This window comes from Cebidichthys violaceus, unplaced genomic scaffold, assembly GCF_023349555.1.
Source record: "Cebidichthys violaceus isolate CVI_PGR_0920_01 unplaced genomic scaffold, fCebVio1.0.p SCAF_12, whole genome shotgun sequence".
NCBI classification, from domain to species: domain Eukaryota; kingdom Metazoa; phylum Chordata; class Actinopteri; order Perciformes; family Stichaeidae; genus Cebidichthys; species Cebidichthys violaceus.
Genome location: NW_027176285.1, coordinates 10,933,022 through 10,953,991, shown reverse-complemented (window position 1 = coordinate 10,953,991; position 20,970 = coordinate 10,933,022). Strand labels below are relative to the sequence as shown.

The 20,970-nt window shown below is 43.9% G+C and overlaps 1 protein-coding gene across 1 annotated transcript; it reads left to right on the top strand.

Moving 5' to 3' along the window:
- The first annotated feature begins 590 nt into the window (after positions 1-590).
- LOC137869131 (inactive tyrosine-protein kinase PRAG1-like) lies at positions 591-19,887 on the top strand. Its single transcript, XM_068706331.1, has 6 exons — positions 591-790; positions 4,333-4,677; positions 4,782-6,541; positions 13,063-13,205; positions 14,878-15,644; positions 17,231-19,887. Exons 2-6 carry the CDS (start codon positions 4,408-4,410, stop codon positions 18,386-18,388), a joined length of 4,098 nt encoding a protein of 1,365 aa, XP_068562432.1. The 5' UTR covers positions 591-790; positions 4,333-4,407; the 3' UTR covers positions 18,389-19,887.
- The last annotated feature ends 1,083 nt before the right edge of the window (positions 19,888-20,970 follow it).

Below are 20,970 nucleotides of genomic sequence, written 5' to 3'. Positions count from 1 at the left end.
TCACGCTCCTGCTTCTGTTCACCATGATGAAGAGAAGCAGGAGCAGTCCAGGGGGTAGCAGGAGAGAAGGGGCAGCAAAGCCCAGGGAAGCATCCACCTTCAACATCAAAGGGCTTCTGATCAAGATGGATTGCTTGCAGAATAAACCTACACAGACCCCCCCCCCCCCCCCCCCCCCCCCCCCCCCCTAAAAAAAGTTTGAGAGACCTTGCATTCTTTGCCTCAGGTTGCAACTTACACTTTGAGTGTGTGTGTGTGTGTGTGTGTGTGTGTGTGTGTGTGTGTGCGTGTGTGTGTGTGCGTGTGTGTGGGTGTGTGTGTGTCCTTTATGGTATATATTAACACTGTATTGTGTAATTTCCTGCAAATCAAATGACAGCTGGGTTGTAAATAATGAAATAAAATAAAAATCTTAAAAAGACAGATAATAGAACAAAAGCCTTAATGAGAATCTGTGAGAGTGGCCACTGACCAGACTGCATGGTTGGTGTGGAGCTCCTCCCACCTCCTTGTGCTCTCTCCACGCTGCTGCAGAGGACTCCTGCTCCGCCTCAAACACTCCACCTCTGCACAGCGCAGCAGCAGCAGCAGCAGCAGCAGCAGCTCCAAGAGCCGAAACCAGCCTGCAGCAGCTCACGGTCTCCCGAGTCATTAACCTGTCGCTTGTGGGATACCTGAAGACAGGCGCATATCGGAATTAGAAGAGCACCAGTTGTGTTGTTTTATTTTTTGGTCTGTTTTTTAAGGGGTGAAAGCGTTTGTGTTGCCAGGGAAGAGAAAGTCCAAGCAGGTAAGCAGCCAGTCAATAGGCACTAGATAACCTTGGCTACTTTGGCATGGTTATATTATAGCTTGTATTTGTATTCCTTTATACACCTATTTCGTTGGTATGCAGGTTGAGGCAAGATGTTAACATTATTAATGTATTGTATTAAAGCAGGTAATGAAAACAGCCATCTTTTTTCGCCAGTTCACTCACTGCACGAGCGAGAACATAAAGGATTGTTTTGCTACAATAACCTGCCGTAAACTGGATTGAGCCACAGGGGAGACAAGTGTTTAGCCAAATTATCATTTATCAAATCTAAAAACGGAGGCTCAAACCAAGGCACGTGGGATATGTTGTCTATGCCAAATGTGTATTTACTAAACATGCTAGAACAACAGTCAAACCTCAATGTGGAAGTTTTGAGATATCTGTCAAAAGTTCACAAGTTTTGGCGGAAATCCCTACTGAGTATCGAGAAAACAGGTTGTGCCCCCCCCGTCCAGTAAATGAATGGACTGTGTGAGTGAGGCAGGCGTGACAAATACTCGTGAACGCATTTGTTTAAAGTGGGTGACTAGACGCTGGTGTGACCTGGTTATCAGACCGTAATATGGACTATAGGTTGTCTAATTATTTGGATTATGAATTACTGGACTCTGTTATTCTGCGGGCATCTCATTAATTGACGTGTATGGGCTTTTTTTTTTGGCAAGGCACAGCAATTCAGTAAAAAGCCGTCAAGAGGGTAGCGCGGGGGATTATGATACAGTAACCCTAGAATAATAACCATCAAATGACCTGACGTTATACTTCATTAAGGCTGTCCCATTGCGCGCGCGCGTTCGTGCTTGTGAGTTTAGCGGGGGTCAAATGTGTCTGCTGCTGGTGCCTGCTTGCCTGCTTGCGCTGCAGAGGGATTCAGATAAAGTCCAGTTTTACCAGCTGTTGAGTGTCGATAAGCCCTCTAACCTTTACCTTAATTGCTCCTCTTGATCACCCTATCTCTGGGCTATTTAAACTGTTGCCATCCAGTCTAACATTGCACCCTGACTGCATTCCTCAGCGCATCACAGCCTGTTAGCTCCAAGCAAATGCCTAGTTTTGCGTTTTCATGGGAAACTGACAACCCAATTTGGTTTTCAGACTGTGAATATCATGATTAAAGTCCCTCAGAATAGAGTAGTAAATGAATGTGTTTTTGAGACATCTAGTGGCCATGCGACTGTGTGAGGGGTCATGGGTGCATGTGACTTGTGTCTTCAAGGCTCTTGGTGGCGGGCTCTTGGTGGCGGTATTAGGTGACCGCAAAAACTATGAATTCCACACCAGACCAACATCTAACCACAATCATTTTCCCTTGCACTCATCTTATTTTTTCGAGCCCCCGACTTGTAACATGCTCTTGAGATATTTTTCATAGTCTGAGTTCTTTACCGAAGGCAGGCCTTGAATTCTGTCATATGGCTGAACCTCTAGCGGTTATGCCCTGTGTGCGTGTGTGTTTTTACAAGGGGAAGTGAGAAATATTGGACCTTGAGCTTGAGAAGGTGTGTGGAATGTAGACAGCGGGGTCTATCTCTGTTCAAACAAGCAGGGATGAACGTGTAAACAAGAGGTATAATAACCTAAACTGAGGTACAGTTTGAGGTGTATTTCTGAGGGGGAAAAAAAATTAAATTCTAACGAAATTCCCACTTGTCCACTTATGTTGTTTTCTTTGATTCCCTGCAGGGAAAATAGAACAACATAGTCCCTGTCAGTTTATTCTCAACTTAGCAAACACAAACACACAGTGCTCTGTCAGTCTATTCTTTGTCATTGCCTGATCGTCACACGAAACCCTCTAGACATGTTCCTGATTGGCAGTCGGGCTGTTCTTGACAGCAGCAGGATTAGTAGCCTAATGATCAGTCATTTCTGCGTATGACTCATGCACAACGCCATAAGATGTAAGGCAAGGCTCTGTTTCCTCTGTTGTCGCAGGAACGGTTAAACAAACAGTGTGCTAGTGGGTGCTTTCCTGCCCAAACTGAGTCAGACAGAACAAAGAAAAATGTAAACATGCATTATCTTTACCAATAGGAAATCTCTTCATTAGACCGTTCACAGTCATAGATGGCAATGTTGTAATACTCGAGCTATGAATTACCAGAAGTCTGAAGAAGTCTAAGCATTCCTTATCATCTGTTCTGGTATTTTCTGTCAATAAACAATTGTAGAAATCCAGAATCCCTGTGGCTTAAAGAATGCCAAAAATAACAGTAATACTTAGGCCACCAGTGTGCATATGCCCTTTTTATTGTTTTAGAGTGTTGAGTCTAGATGGTGGGCTAATGTAGCCATGTATCATTGCAACACCTTGTTGAGAGGCAATTAAAGCTGTGTAAGAACATAAAGACGGGCACCCAGATGCAAGGCAACAAATGATCTTTCTGAGATGGTGTTGATCCTCTCACTGTCAACCCTGTTAAACAGGACACAGACCAGAGAGAGGAAGGAGGTGTGTGTGTGTGTGTGTGTGTGTGTGTGTGTGTGTGTGTGTGTGTGTGGGTCAGTTTGTTTGTGCGAGAAGGAGGACACACATGTTGAGTGGGAGGTTTGTGTGTGTGTGGAAGGGGGATGGGATGTTGTCGTGGGTGTGAGATTCACCCTGGTGAGACTTTAGACATTCCTGACATTCCGACCTTCGGGATGCTTGAGGCGCCTCCGTCGTCTTCTAGCATGTCGGGGGCTGCAGAGGACTCTGGAGGGCTTTTATGTCACTAGGCTCACACCCGCAGGCCCTTTGGTTGAACAGAAACCACATACCCTCTAATTTAGGAGACCATGGGAACAAGTAGCACAGCACAAATCAGGTCTTCTTAAGTTACATCGGCGGAAGACACTTAAACCCTAACGGGGTTTCATGAGCCCTGAGACACTTGTCAGCCTGAGCTTCCTCATCACTGTCTTTACGATTTCAAGAAAATGTTTAGCTATTTCAATATATTATTTATTTACTTTTTCTTGATTCAGAAAATCATACATCCCGGGTGAAAAATATATATTTTTTTGATTAATTGATCCAACTTTTTCTGTCTGATTCTAATTCTAATAATCAACTCAGGGTCTATGAAGTGCAGATCTGATACCCACAGCTTTTTTTTTTAAATCACATTTTTTGGGGGGGCAGAAAACACTGAATTTTAATATGACATTAGCAAATAAACTAGGTGGGCATGGTTGGTCATGTCACAGCTGAAACCCAATCTGCTTTATGAAGTGGCGTATCAGATTGGTGCATCCCCAGACAAAATGAGCAGACTCTCTGTTTGATGCTCTGAAAATCTGAATAGTTTCTGTTAGTTACATGTGTGGAAGAGGATGTGATGGGATAAAGTGGATATTTAGACAGTTTTTATGTAATATAAGTAGTTTTAGTGGGTAAAAAAGACACGTGGGATTCTGGTTCTGAATCTATGGCAAAAAAGTGATTCCATAAACATCATGACTTTATTCTTTTAACAATGTACCTCATTCTTCTCTCTCCTCTTCTTGTGATGTTGCAACCTTCTGTGGGCCAGCCATGACGGTTCATCCGGTATCTGCCACATCACTCAACCGCCACTTCTGACCAAAGCGGATTTAGCAAACCAAAGATGTCAGCGTGCAGCGACTTTGCAGAACACGTGTGGAAACCCGGCTCTTGCAAGAACTGCTTCCACCCGCTTAGTGCACACCACAAGACTGTCGGCGGCCTGGATGGCAGTGGGCCAGCCGCTTGTTTGAAGAGCATCCTGGGAGGCGATGAGGAATCTGGAGTAACAGCGCCTTCACCCTACAGCAAGCCAACCATCGCTGTCAAACCCACTATGATGAGCCTTGACACCAACGAGTCGATGACTGACGTCAACATGAACATAGAGCAGGTGATTCTCTTAAATGTCTCTTTCCTGTAACATACCTTTGAGTTTATTACTGCCCAGTATGATGTACCTGTTTATTAATGTGTGCTCATGTTTGTGTATAACAGGAGAACACAAAGAGCCCAGTTGAGCGTATGGGCTTGAAGAAACTCTTGGACCTGTCGTCTCTTTACATTGACAGTAATGGCTGCAACAAGGCCCATAGAGAGGCCGTTCTTCAAAGTCCTGAAACCAAGATGGACTACAACAACTGCTTCTCCCTGGCTTCCTTATCCCCAAACATCCTGCCTAAAGACTCCATGATCATCAGCAATATCTTCGTCACCCAGGAGGAGGGTAGAAGTTCTCAGAGTTTAAAGATGAACGCCAATGGAGACATCTGTAGGGAGCAGAATACAACCACCACAAAAACCAAGAGCACTTACAATGGAATTAGTGTGACTGCCAGGGCAAATTGTCAGGAGTCCCATCTGGCTCCTGTGGCGATACCTTTTTCTGTGGATATCGTCACTTCCAGTCCTACTACAGTTCATAGCAATGGTATCAGCTGTCGGAGTACTGCTGCTGTTACAACTAAGACATCCAGCACTTCTACTACTTTCCCCACCACAGCCTTGAGTGTGGACACCATTAGCCACAACCCTCCGCCATCCCTCCACTCTCCTCCCGTCCTATCTGAGCAGACCAGACTCTCGGACTCCTCTTGTTCTTACCGAAGTAGTACAGATTCACTTCCTGGGGCAGAGGGGTCCGGAGTAAAACAAGTTACGTCAGGGAGCCCCCAAAGTCCAACGGCCATGGGTGGCTTACAGTCAGCTCCCAGCTCTCTGAATGAACAACAAGACTCAGAACCCATTTATGCACAGAGCACCAAGAAAAAGCGCAGGCCACAAGGAAATGGGGTGCAATCCCATCTTGTGTCCCCAAATCAGACTAAGAAGTCATTCAAGGGCTCTGAGCTGTTAGGAGAGAGTCAGCGGGCCACCATCACAGTAATGGCCGCTCACACAGAGGAGAACAGGACTTTCTACCTGAGCAGTCCAGACTCAGCTATCAGCACCCAATGCCACTTCAGCCCCACAGCACGTAAAGACCCCAGCAGCCCGACTTTCCGCTGGCCCAGCCCCAGCCACAGCCACAGCGCACCCTCTTTGGTCCCAGAAGCCAGCCTTAGCCCAACTCTCCACCCCAAGCCTCAGTCTAGCCCACCCATTCCCCCGAAAAGGACCACCCGTTCACCGAAACTGGGCGCCTCCAGCCTCTCACCGTCTTTCTCTTCTCCAGTCCCTCTTCCTGATCTCCCCAGACTGGGCACCTCCAGCCTCTCACCGTCCATCTCCTCTCCCGTCCCTCTACCTGAACTCCCCATGCTTTTCCTTGTCTCTGCTAGAGAGGGCCACTTCAAGGTCCATACAGAGAACCACAGCGCAGCAGTGTCTGAACGCTGGCACAAGCCCCACCACCACAATTCTGGCTGGAACTGTCGCATAGAGGAAGAAGAGGAGGAGGATGAGAGAGAGCCGAAAGAGGGACAGAAGAAGAAGTTGGCTGCCAACGCGGGGACAACCTCTAGGGTGACAGGCTTGGTAAATGGTGCTGCTGTCTGGAAGGAGGCCATGGACTCGAAGGCCCACAGCAGCCCCCCTCCGATGACAGAGCCAGGCACGGCCCCCCCAGCTGCCCCCAACAATGGTGCCTGTCAGGGGGAGACTGAGGGCACCGGTGCAGAGGAAGAGGGCAAGCATAACGGGAGCATGCCGTCCAAGCAACCGTTGCATGGCGGCTCATCAGAGCTGCTGGCAGAAGGAAAGGGAGCTGCCAACAATGATCCCAATCCACCACCTCCCCCACCCAAGAAACTGCACAGGTAAGAATAAGAGAGAACTTTTTGTCTGGCTTTTATACACTCAATTATTAATCCTCATATAGGTTAGAACACTACCTACTGTATTTGGGTAGGACTATGTTTCAATCCCAGAAAAATATATGAATATTTGATTAATCTTATTCAGTCAAACATCTTGTCTGTTAAATGTCAGAAGTTATGACAAAATGCCAATTTGAAGTTAGCGGAGGTGTGAGGCCTTAACATTGTTGAATCAGTTTGACCAATAGACACAAATCATCAAGGTATTCAGTTTACAATATGTATTATATATTATAAGTATTGAAAAGTAAGCTGTTCTTGGTAATTACGTTTTTGGGGAATCTCTGACCACTCTATGACGAGCATTTTAGGACTTAGATGATGAAGCCTTTATTAATCTCACCATCGTCATTCAGTTTCATAAGTTAGTTTTTCTTCGAGATTCAGCAACAATTTTTTATGCCATTTATTTTTTCAAAACTTTCTTTACAGTACAGTCCAAGCACAGTAAATACACCAGCAATCTCAAGAAAGGGTTGGTCTTAAATATTGTTTATAATACGGCAGCTATGTAAAAGAAAAAGTCTAACAGAGGTTTAATTACACACTAGTATACTAAACACTTGCTGTAACATGAATGCTATGCATTTATCAAACTTGAGCTGCCCATTATAGCACATATTTGCATGCCTGTCCTTCAGTCTTACCTTTGACTTGCATGATAACTAATGGGACTGTAATTTAGCCATGGCACTAAATTCTATAATTTAACACTTTCAACATGCACTTAGTCTAAATGCATAATGTGCTCTCTGATGGGACTGTATATGTATATAGCGTTAGTGCTGCTGATGGAATATAAGCTATACTATATTGCCTGTGACTCTGCACATATATGCATCTTACTGCAGTCATCTGTGTAAATCTCACTGTGCCTTCCCCTTTCACAGCACCATTATTCAGCCTTGAATCAGCCTCCATTCTTGCAGCTTGTGATCATTCAAACTGTTCCGGCACATTCCTCAATGCACGCCTTGTTCTATTCATGCCAGTATTGTGACTTTTTCCAATTCTAATTGACACACAAATGGGTCTGTTAAATAGTCCCCTGCTCTGTCACGTTGCTGTATATTTGTTTTGGCTGCAGCACAATAACTGTCAAAAAAAAACAGGCCATGATATATCATACAGCTGTCATATAGTTGTCACTTGCAGGCGTTCAGCTGCATCTTTGGCCAAAGGAAATATCATATTTGCACTGTTTGCAAGTGTATTTTCAATTCTTGATGTTCACGTCCTGTTTATTTTTAATGCTTAGTAACAATATTTAATTACATCACTTACAGGAAGTGCAGAATCGTGTGTTTTCGCTTTTATTCAAGACCTGCACCATTGTGACCTACTCTACTCAGGGCTCCAAGCCGACATAGTCATTTATTAGCAGTAACATTTGCACATGTGCTTTAACCTGAGTCTGCATGAGGCTAAGAATACACTCCGCTGTCTGAGTCAGCTACACCAAAGCAGAAACAGAGAAGAGGCCTTGTGTTGTGTCAGTTATTAGACCATCAAATGATCTCCTCAAAATACAATTTGCTCTGTCTGAGACGACATGATGAGGTGTAACACACGACTGTGACTTCCTCAGGACAAACAGATGTTCTGTCATCTTGAGCTGCTAGAGTCAGCAAAAGCTGAGTGGGAGTGTTTTACTGTCAATAACACAGATTGCTGATCACATTTCAAGGGCCCTTATGTTTGTGGTAATTCTAGTAAGGACCTATCTCTCCTGTTATGACATTGCCAACATTCTGCACTGATAAAAATACACCTTGTTGTGACACATGTGGGAACACGCCTCGAGCCAGCCAGAGACAGTGGTGGCTTTCCAAGTTTATAAGTGGTTTTAGTGTATTTAATCAACAAGTGTGACCAAAAATGCTGCAGAGAACGAGAATCTAAATCTGCATACAGATTTATTATTGAAGAATACGATAATCTTGTGTGTGGAGTGAATGGAAAATGGAATGGAACCCCGTGAAGCAGCATTTTGATGTGCTTAATCATTTAAAAGCCACAGATGGTTGGAACAATCTGCCTCCCAGAGCCTTTGATCACAGTGGAAAACACCAAATGTCCACTCGCTTATTCCTCGGAACAGGTCAACCTACATTTGATGTGGTGGGTCAGCCTAAGAGGTGTTTGTGCATGTACCTAAATCATGCACGTGTGCAAGTACTTTTTAACGGAAAAGGCATGTCCACTCCACTGGTCATTGAAGGTTGCCAAAGGGAGGAGCTTCAGTGAACAGATTGTTGCCCCTGGCAACTCCCAAAGTGTCCCTGTCTGGAAGTCGGTTGCCATCAATAGAAGTAGAATTTCTAGATCAGCCATGTGGATTCAAGTCCACTGAGTTTGACTTGGGTTTGAATTGCCTTTTGCTCTCTTAACTATCGCTCCAAGGCGTGCCGCCCCTCCCTCCACAGAGCCGTGCTGATCCCTTCTGTGCAGCAGAACAGATAGCATCTTGTTGCCGCCTGAAGTGAACCACTAGGTCAATGAGTGAATGCTATATATGAGATATGGGTGCTTACATTTTGCACATCTAATGGGTGCTGTTGCTTTTCCTGCTGAGAGGGACTTTAAATACACATATGACTCGTGTGGAGCCAGGGTTGTGTTACTACACATGGCTGGGCTTTAGTGAGCCGCCAGTCTGATCCAGGGGCATTTTGTGCCGGCCTGCCCGACAAGGACCTTTGCCTGTCCAGCATGAGGTAGGCACCTGATGGCATCTTTTTCTCATCCTCAGTAGGTATTGACTACGCATCTATCATTAGACTTGTGAAGAGAAGTGGTTACAGAGTTTGTATGCGTTTCACGAAGAAACCACCGAGGCTTATTTTCACACCTCTATCAGGAGCTCAAAATTCAGAGGTAGCTCTGAGAGGCACGGCGGCAGTCAACTTTTTGCTAATTCTTTATCCCCCCCTTTCATCTCCTCATACGGTTGGTAAGACTAAAATATTTGTAAGATGAAGACAGTTGAAGTGAAACTAATACAGAACAAAGTGTGTTACTCAATGTGATGCGGGGCAAATATTTACGGGGCTTGTACTTGTACCTCGTTAAAGGGTTTTTTTGGGGGAGTTTTTCCTGTACCGGGTGAGAGGATGTCACATGTGTGCAGATTGTAAAGCCCTCTGAGCTAAATTTGTGATTTGTGATTTTGGGCTAGACAAAATAAATGAAAGTGTCTTGTACTGAATAAGGGAAAGAGATAGCCGACAGTGAAGAAGATAACAAGGCAAGGCTGGAGCCGTTTGCAAAAGATAAAAGGATTGGTGTCAACCATTAATGGATCTGTGTTTCAAAGACATGGTTTATATGGCTATATAGCCATGGTAACTATCCTACAATCATAGGAAAGAAACAGTGCATCTCATTGTTCGCTACACTGTGTAACACACAGAGGTTGCAAATTAACACAAAAACACATGCATGATATAATGCAATTCAATATAGCAGCAATGCAAAAAACAACACCTTTTATCAGTTTGTATAAACCAAAAGGAACACCTAAGAAATTCAATCAGTTCCTCTCTGTCTCATCAAAAACTCAACATTGTAAGCTTCTTAGAGGACCCGAGTACGTTCTGCGTTTCCCTGCTTTTATACCTGACTCTATATTTTTTATCTCATCACTCTGAATGCTATATAACCATCTTAGATTTTGACTTTCACTGAAAGATTATTGTCTCGACATAAAATAGCCCTGGAGAGAGAACGTGTGGATGTAATGACATACAGTACTTTGTCATCATTTTATATATTTACAACAGAGAAGGCCCTAAATAAGAGTCAGGAAGTGAAACCAGTAGTGTGAACCTGATCCACAACAACACTGCAGTTTAGTTTGGGTCTCATTTTACACCATCGCACTGCTATCTGTAGCTAGTTAGCTGTAACCCCAATCCGATCCCTTTTTAAAAACTCCCCCGGATCCCTTCACAAAGCTTTATTAATACCACACACACACACACACACACACACACACACACGTCAGGACAGCATGTGTGCCAACAGATCCTGTGTGTTCGTAACCCAGATTTAAAATGTAAACAAATCAAGCTACAGTAAATGTCGTTGCTGGGCTGATTGCAGAACGTGTGACAGGTTCACTGGAGCGATCACGATGGCTCACGTAGACTTTGTTTTTGCAAAGGAAGTGATTAAATCTATTCTGAGGAAATGAGCAATTATGATGTTTATTAATAGACGTTTAGAATAAAACTAGGCATTCCAAGTAGAGTGGGAAAATAATTTTGATACTGTCTGCCATCATGATTAGTCAATTAGTCCGTCAACAGAAAATTAATTGCAAATATTATGGTAATCGATTCATTAATTCCTAGTCTGACATTACAATAAAGAGAATATATTTGGGTTTTAAATCGTTAATCAGGCAAAAACATTTAGGTTATTTGAAGATTTCATCTTATGCTGGCTGATGGGCATTTTTCACTCTTGACCAAACAAGAATATAATCATTAGATTATATAAAGAGAATATTTGTTCGCTGCAGCCCCTAAATGCTTGTATATTCTTACATGCAGTCCTAATCCAATCCAAGGTCTTTTTTGCATGCCCTTGCTCAGAAGGCTCACTCATCCGTGCACATCCTCCCACAGGACATAAGCAATGACATTCTTTCACCAGGGAAAATCTCATGTTTTGGATACAAATCTGAGCGATCTGAAGTGAGACATGCACAGGCGCACACATGCACATAGTTCCAGCACCCATTACAATTTCTCCTCTGCCTCAGCGTTTCCACTGCCTTTCATCGCCGTTCCTTTGTCTGTAAAATGATAGCGGATCCCTTAGCTAACTGCCCACGGAGAATACCTAACCCTCTGTCTCCCCCCTGTGCTCCCCTCCTTTTCTCCTCCTCAGCTGTTTGTTCTTCTGATTTATGGTGGAATTGAAGTTGGGGGCCAGCAGATAAATGGATAGAGGAGTAATTTTTGTGATGGAAGAGGAAAGAGAGATAAAGGGATGGGATGAGACCCTGCTTCCCTGAGCCATTAGCGCATATAATGAGACAAGTGAAAGGCTGTCACTCAGCCTAATTGGTCACCTTGATTAGGAAGTCTGCTCATGCACAGGTTTCATTGGTATTATAAGTGGCTATCATGCCAGTCAGGCAAACTGAACAAGAAGAATGCAAAGAGTCTTTCTAGCAATTAAAAATAAATCACGCAAGGTTGTGTAACTTTTGAAAGTAGTAGAAATAACACAATCTTTCTTACAAATAAAAAACAGAATTCATAAGCGTAAAAACACACTATTAGTTAATTCAATACACTTAGAGGTTTCGCTGCTACAGTTTTTAAAATATGTTTGTGGTACACTATGCATGTATCTAAAGTCTGTAGTGGAGAGATGACAGGAAACAAAGGGAGAGATTGATGGGAAATGACATGCAATAGAGGAGGCCACCAAGACCACCCGTAGGCCATCAGGGCACCCTACAGTTTTACTTGGTCCTGTATAGGGGTGTAACAGGTACAGCTTTCACAATACACCACAGTAACTTTACAATTTTAACTATCATTAAAACCGTGATTACGGTTGACTACCGACAGTGTATTTCAAAAGAGAGAGCGCATAACTTGCAGCACAACTTGATGCAGGTTTATGTTTTCACGCATTCTTATGCCTTATTAAAACCTGGCACCTACAGCTCACTTCTTTCTATCTCCACACCCAAAGATTTTCTTTTCATTTTCAAATTTGTCGATGTTGCCTCAACTGACAACACTTGAGACAATTTATTAGCAATCAAAAAGATGTATCAAGCTTTTTCCTTCATGCAGGAATACTCCCCAAGACCTGTGAACAGACTTCAATGTGTACAATTGTTGTAGTTCCCTTTTAAAGCAACCGATTCAAGGGAATCTTGGGGAAATGTAGGGAAAATCGAATGCACCATTATCCTGCAATTTCCACTTGTGGCCACATTGTCCGGTGTCACAAAAGTCACAGTCTCACTTTAGGGCCATATGTGACTACTGGCTACTTGGTGCAGTTTACTGTTATCAAAAACAAGCAAAACTGCTAAATCTGGCAGACCGATATTGATTTTAGTGAGGCTTGTCTGTTGTACTTACAAATCAACACAAAATCAAGAAGTGTGCCTCTTGAATTAGGAAGTGAAACTACTCCTGATGGTAGTTGTGCGTCATTTAAAAAGAAGTAGTGCGCAGATAAGAAAACATCAAGGGGAAGTGAGGTGGTTCCACATTTATGAACTGATGCACAAAAAGAAAAGGTTGTATTTCAGCAGAAACCCTACAGACTGAACTACCAGTGGACGCTACACTTGGCTAGGCAGATGTTTGGCAATGATGTCAGCAATGCAGACACGGAAAATTATACAAAAACATCTGGTTTGAATGCATGTTTGTATCTTGTTTGTCCCGTCATATTCACCTCATTTCTGCTGTTTTCTCCGCCAGAGTGTGTGGTAAGATGAGTGGCAGCAACATGGAGCTGGATCGCTGCAGCCAACATGGGTCAGCAGACAGCCCTACTTCCTCTCTTCGGGGCATGGGCTCCAGCCTATCCACTGCTTCCACTGACAACCTGACTGGGGACACTGGTCAGTAACACTCACACATATTATTTCATTTTTGCAAAAAGGTCCCTTTGCTCCAATAGAAACATGCACTTGGAGTCCAAGGCCCATACATGTCTGATACAGTATCTGATAAAGCAAACAATTAGTAGTTCATTTAGCAAGTTAGGTGCTTCTTCCACAGCTTTTACAGACGTGTGCTTTGGTTTGTTTGCCTACATGTCAACTGTCTTGCTGTTCAGACGCCGTATCACAATGTTCGACTATGAAGATGCCCTTTGTCACAGTGAAAATTTGCAACAACAATGAAAAGAGGAAAGGGAGCGTTACAAGGTTGAACAGGAGCAAGCAGCCTGTCAGCTTATCTCTTCTCTTCCTCTTTTGTGAAGTACACTCATAGTGTGTTTTGACCCGGGGTTCATTTTCCTGACGTGAGTTCAAGATTTTTGCAATCATCAAGTGACTCAGAATGAGTGGCACGAGTCCTTGGTTTTGAAATTGTTGTCAACCTTCACATATCCTCTGTGGCACAGACACTTGTAATTGCTGTAGCTTCCTGGGCAACGTTGTTTGAAGAGATAATTATGGACTCTGATAACGAGGGAAAAAGGGCTTGGCTACATCCTACAGAGTACTTTTTCCTTTACAGTCTTCTCCCTCTGTGAAAGCAGTTATTGAAGACTGCACTACACAATTACCTCAGTATCTGTCTCCTCTAGTGTAATGTAAAGTTCTTACTTTAAGTCTTTAATTGACAAATGGATCGGAAATGGATGGAAGATGTTTTGAGTGTCAGCTTGAACCCTGGATTGTGGAAGTTTCCAGCTGTTTTGAGGCAAAGAGGTATGTGTTCGTGCTAAGGCTGAGCAGTAGGCCGTGACAGAAGACGTGGAGTAAATAAATCAAATTCACAGCCGTCGCCCAGGAATATGAGAGTCTGTGAGTACTGGGAGGTTACAGGGAATCTCTCACAAGCTCACTGTGAAGTAAAGGATATATTGTGTCAATGAATGGTCATTGGTCTCTATCTGTATGTCTTCATGTTTGCCTATTTTCCATATCAACATATGGTAGTTCATTCTATTTTAGCAATTGTTCAGGAATTACTCTTATTTGTCTTTTTAGATGAAAATATCAATGCTGCTCTCTCATCTGTCTGTTCAATAGGAAGCTACAGCTGGTTAGCTTAGCTTAGAGTAAAGACTAGGAAGAGGGGGAAACAGTTAGCCTGGCTCTGTCCAAAGGTAGCAAAATCTGCCAAACAGCACCTTGACGATCACTAATTAACACCTAAATCTTTGATTAAGTTTTGATTAAGCTGAACAAAATATTTTGTTACCTTCGAACAGGGCCAGGCGAGCTGCTACCATCTGTTTCTTTGCCTCTATGCTATGCTTTGTGAAGCTAAGATATCTGATTACTGGTTGTAGTTTCATATTTGGCGTACAGTCATGCATCAATCTTTGAATCTAACTCTTAATAAGAAAGCTAGTAAGCACATTTCCCAAATTGTTGAACTATTCCTTTAATAATTGATACATCCTCTGAAATGTGAAGTTTGTGTTCAACTGGAGTATTTGGCTTTCTTTTACACCTTTCCTTATATAAGCAGTACAGTGCACTTTACTGAACATGAGCTAATGCTGACTTTAATTTTAAGCAGACTTGCTGATGTAATTTCTTTCTCTCTTCTTAGGTTATCGGGATGCTACACGGATGTCTTGTTCCTCTCCATTTTCCAGAAGTCCAGTGGCCTCAGCTCCAGGATCTCCGCACCCGCCCTCCTTTAACAGCTTAAGTAACCAGCCACCTCCACTCCCGGAGAAGAAAATGGTCAACCGCACCTTGTCCGCTCCTGATAGCGCCAACGGAAGACCCTTTGTCCGAGCCTACCCACGACTCCCGTTCACTGGCTCGGAGAGCAACGTGTGTCGACCTGCTGATGTCAGCTCCCGCTCTAGTTTACCGTCCAGCCCCGTTGACCAACGCCCCATGTTCTCTTCCAACGAGTCTCTGGAGCGTTGCCATGCCCCGCTAAGCCGACCTTCGAGGTCCCGGACGCTGGATGAGCCGCTGAAGACTCACGGGCGTCTGGGTGTCCACTGCCGAAGCAGCGTCACCTGCTCCTCTTCCCCTCAACTCAGCGTGCCCTTCTCATCCTCAGAACCGGGTTCTACGCCAAATTTGGGCTCTAGCCTGCAGCTCCAGACCCTTCTGAGTAACATAGACAGTAGGGAAGGAGTGTACTCCAAACTGGGAGGCCTGTACGCTGAGTCTCTGCGGCGCTTGGCTCTAAAGTGTGAGGATCACTTCACGCGCTCCCAGAGGAACCCGCTTAGGTTTGAGGAGAGCAACTGGTCTCTGTTCAGGCTCACCTCCAACAAGCCAAGCTGCAACTCAGGAGATGCTGTGTACTACTCTGCTGCCTGCGCCTCAGACCCCAGCAACTCCTACGCTGTAAAGGTAATCCCTAAATACTAAGCCTAAAGTATTTTACATAGGGCATTTCTGAAATATGCGTTTGGTATAACCATGTTCACCAGAACACCTTAAAGTTATAATCCTTAATATTTTGGTCCTGACTCATTTGGTGTAAACTTTGGTTAATGGGAGCAAATGCAGAGGAGCAAACACTCTTTGAGCTGCTACTTTACTGGGAATACACCAATAGAGCAACTTATCTATTAACAGCGCATCCAAATGAACTTATTTAGTTTGAAGAAAGGTATCGGTCAATTATTAGCCTTTTTCCATCATGAAAATCTTATGTATTTTAACTGAAATGTTTGAGTAACAGAATGATGTCCATATTTTTGCATTATCAGTTAACAGTCAGTCGACAGGGAATAAATGGTCTTCTGGAGTTGCTGATAACTGAACCTGATCATTATTCCATCGATGGCCTTGACTTTGAACACTGAGTAGAGAAGACGATAAGTATAGGATTGTAAACAAGAGTAGGTTCTGGGTTTGGCTCTTGGTTCCTGGGAAGTGTTTTTGTAATGTACAGATCGGGTTCATTCTCTCTGCTCAGAGAGAACTCTCAGCCCACTCAAGATCATCTTTACTGTTGTTTAAGGAATAATTTGCTCAGTGGGTGAGTGTTGTAAATTAATATTTTAAGCAGGGATTTGACAGTTTTAGGAGAGAATGAGGAGATTAAAATTGGGCGGTGGTCTTGTTTGTTCTTAAGAGTACAGATGGGATGGCCCCACCACAGCACAAACCTTCAGGGCATGTAGTGTAAACAACTTGGAAGAAGGGTGTGGATTCACACTCACTAACCTTTGTTCCAAAGTCATTAGTGTTGTACAAAGCAGCAGCTGTTTGTACAGTATGTGTTGTGCCACAGCGTGGGTGCCCACAGTCTTGCTTAATATCTCTAGGCCCAATTAATCTTTACATTCCAGGCAGGCTTTACAGTCAGACAAACCCCCGTTGTCAAGGCGAGCACACACAAAAACCCAATAGACACCGTGTAGAATGAGCCCATTCAGCACAAAGACAAATTAGCATGTTATAAACTGAATTCAGCATTGAATGGGGCTATTCGGAAGTGTAGTAAGTGTTTGTGTAACTTCATCGATTGTTATTCGATGTGCTTACCGGTGTTTTGCTGACTGAAAATTCAACTCCATGAAAGTGGATTTTTGTCCAGTTAATCACTAAGAAGAGCTTATAATAATAAATCTGACCCCAACACACATTGAGATTTGTTTCCGAATTCAGATTTTAGTGCGTGAAATTTTTCCACAGCTTGACACTGAAGGGCTGTGGCAGTTTACTTAAACACAAGTTTAGTTTTTCTAAGCTTTTCAGTTGAGGATTGGGTTTAAATCTGCGTCATAGACATTGATTTCACTTGAATGAGGGACTGAATTGACGCTGACCGTGGAACCTCACTAACAAGAATTCCTTTCTTATGTTTCTTGGCTTTACTCCCTTCCCGTCTCTGTGTGGGAGAATTCTTCCCACCCCCCCTTCCTTCCCTTTCTTCTCCTTTGCTTAATCCTTTCCTCCCACTGATCTTTGTGTTTATACCTCTCCAGATCTGCAAGAGTCCATCCATGGAAGCCAAACAGGGCCATCTCTACGGTCTTTCAGTGCAGCAGAGCATGCCTCCTCACTTCAACCTCCAGCAGGACTGCGGACACTTTCTCGCTTGCGTCCCCCAGAGCATGCTGCCTTCTGACGAAGTCTCTCTGCCCAATACCCCTGCTTCATCGCTGCCTCAGCCCTCCATGTCTGCGCCCGTTCAACAGGTAGAACGAGAGCGAGTGGTGGTTATCACCTCTGAGATCCCTCGGCAGACGGCCGCGGACTTCGTTCGGGAGTGGGCCGCGTTCCATAAAAGTCAGCCAGAAGTCTACGAGCGCCGTGTATGTTTCCTCCTCCTGCAGCTCTGCCATGGCCTGGAGCACTTGAAGGAGCACGGGGTCACGCATCGCGACATCTGCCTCGAAAACCTGCTGTTGGTGCCTCACCTACGCAGGTCCTCCAAGTTCCCCCAACACACCACCACTGACAATGGCACCGGTAACAGTTCAAGTGGTGACAGTCAGCGACACCTTCCCCGGCTCCTCATCAGCAACTTTGCAAAGGCCAAGCGTCGCTCCCCCGAAGATGCTGCCTCAACCAGTGTGGACCCTCGTATCAAACGTGACCACGCCAGATTGGCGCCCGAGATCCTCTCAGCAGCCCAGTACCGTAAGTTTGACGAGTTCCAGACAGGCATCTTGATCTATGAGCTCCTCCACCAAGCCAACCCATTTGAGGTGAGTCCAGCTCTGAAGGAACAGGACTACCGCTGTGAAGAGTTGCCACCGATCCCTTCCATCTCCCTGTACTCTGCCGGCCTCCAGAGGCTGGCCCAGCTCCTGCTTCAGCCTGACCCCATCAAACGCATACATATCCAGGAGGCCAAGCGCATACTGCAGAGCCTGCTCTGGGGCCCCAGGAAGGACCTGATGGAGCAGCAGCGAGAGAGGCGCGCGCAGGGGGTCGGCTTTGTTGACGGAGCCCGGCACGAGGGCCTCCTGAACTGGCTGGATGTGAAAAGGGCCCTGCTGATGATGAAGTTCGCAGAGCGTTCACTGGAACCCGAGAGGAACGCGGAGCTCGAGGACTGGTTGTGCTGTCAGTACTTTTCCTCGGCTCACCCGCTGTCTCTCTGCCATACTGCTGAGCTGCTCTACTCGCTAAAGTGATGGCTTCCTTTAGGGTTAAACATTTGTGTGAGTGGAGCTGAAGTTATGTGTGAATGAGTGAACGAGAGAGACCAATAATTTTCAGTTAAGTTATGTGTCTAGACACTATGGATGGGCGATACTGTGAACCTAAACCCACCTGTTTGCGCTACTGCTGCTTGCATGAGAGCCATGCATCAACCTAACCGTCCACTCTCTACCTTTTACACAAACAGCATCGTGCTACAGACTGTCGACTTAGCAAATAAATGACCTGTGAAAATTCAGCTGTTTTTAAAATGTTCTTGCGACAGTCACAGGTAAATGGACAAACTAATGAAAAGATTAACTTACCGACTGGAAACGCTTCGTGCCAGTGATGCATACATCTGTAAAAAATTAAGCATATGAACAGTATTCATAACCCTATAATACACTTACCAAAGTTTCATGTATGGCACTCTATTGTGTGTATTTATTAAATATCAATTATGACATTTTACCCACTGAGAACAGGCTAATAATTCATAACCGTATTCTGTTAGCTTGTTAGCTTTGAACATAATGCTGCGTCGTATCTACGTAACTGTGCAGCTAACTTTTCATTTTAATAGAAATATGAGGTTACTAGCAGACTTACACTGTTGCACCTTTTCTGTCATGTTTATTCATGCGTCATAGTGCTGTACTGTATACTTTGTAAACAACACAAATTCCAATTTTCTTGAACCAATCCACAGGAATTTACTAATGCCAATGGCTAATCCTCAGTGAAGACTGGTGTACTAGTTGCACAGTCCTTGTTAGACAGCATTGCATAATAAAGACTTAGTATGAATTAATCATGCGCCATACTGTCTAACAACTCAATATTAATTGGATTGACTAAACAAGTGGCAACGTTTGAAATTGCTTCTACTGAATGGATGCCCGATTTTTCCTTACGCTTTTAGTATATATTTAAATGTTTTTACATTTGTAACAGTGCCTTTTGTTCTTTGTATGTTACAGTGACACAGAAGCCAAATGTAAATATTACTGATCATTCGTCCTTTGTGAAACTGGCCTTTCACCGAATGTTCTAGAAACACCTTTGTACAGTAATTTGTATATGATATTAGAAGAAAAATGAGCCCAAGCTGGTCTTAAAATGAGCAGGAGTCAAAACATATTTATGATACAATTTGTTATCCGGTAGTAGTCACTGGAATTTCTCTGTTTATTTTAATATGTGGATTATCAAGTTATTTGGCACAGCAGCAGCTGGGCTTGTTATTTTTTTGCCTCCTGTAAACTTCAAGTTCATGAGTATTTTATCTCCAACAAAGGAATTCTTAATAAAGTCAAGAATTTAACAGCCTGCACCAGGTTTTCGTCCATGACTGACTGATGTTTCTAATGTTGCAGAGGAAAAAAGCATGGTCGTATCTCACCACTATACATTGTTGATTTGTATTATTTTGTGTGTGCCTCACCTATTTGCAACTATCAATAAACTGTGCATATATTTTCTCACAGTATTAGCTGGTGTTTGGGTCTTTTTTGGATGCATCCCCATTATTGATTGGGCCATTAAGGGCTGTAGTTAGCATTACCAGCTGCCTCTGCTGTTAAACTGATGAATGCAAGCAAAAGATTTCAACTTTTAGACATAAATTCCTTGGATACAATTCCATACAAAGTAACGTATTCTTTATGTTTGTTGTCATACAATATTCTCCAACTTAGAATTTGATTTTCCTCCGAAGTACGTTATGCAAGGCAGCACCGTGTCTATTGTAACTGCAGACTGAAGAACCTTAACATTGTAACAACCAGTGAAATTTGTGATTAAACATAAACTACGGTTCTACTTCTTTGTGCAAGGATTAAAGCAATTTGGGCAATTTTTAAACTGAAAGAACTATAAACAGGAACAACAGCTGAAAGAAGCGTTTGCTGTTGTAGGGGAGACATAGAGCGCATGGCCTGGATCAACACAACAGGTTGTACGTGTAGTTGCATCTCAATTTGAGTTTGGAGCCTCAGGCTAAAACTAGACCCCAGACTTCCAATCCCTCCCCCAGTGCTACCCCCCCCCCCCCCCCCATGTAGCTTTCTGCTTCACATCACTCCTTCAAAACCACTGGCTGCTCCCTTGTCATAGGTGGAACTATGTTGCTATGGTGTTTTGACCAATGGAATGGCATTTCCAGGAACGCAGTCAGTCTCTGTCTCCCTCTTTTTCAAACACACACACACTCACCGAGTGAAGCAGCCTGTTGAGCAAGAATCCAAATAACCCCCTGGTAACAACAGCAAGGCTCCCTCCTTTGTTTGTCCAGTGAACACCGGTCAGGAGGTTGCATACTTTATTTGAGCAAATATGCATCCTAGCACACCGTCTTCAGCAGAGGATAAAAAAACAAAACACAACATACCCAAACTCCTAGAGAATGAATATGGTGTAAATGCTGCTGCTGTGGGACATAGAGGACAGTTAAAGTTCAAAGCTAACTTACCGGTTATTGCTGCCTTACCTGCTTTGCCACTGCTTCTTAATCCCAGGGATGGATGGCCAATCATAGACGAAGATATACAATGTAAAGACATCTTAAGTACAC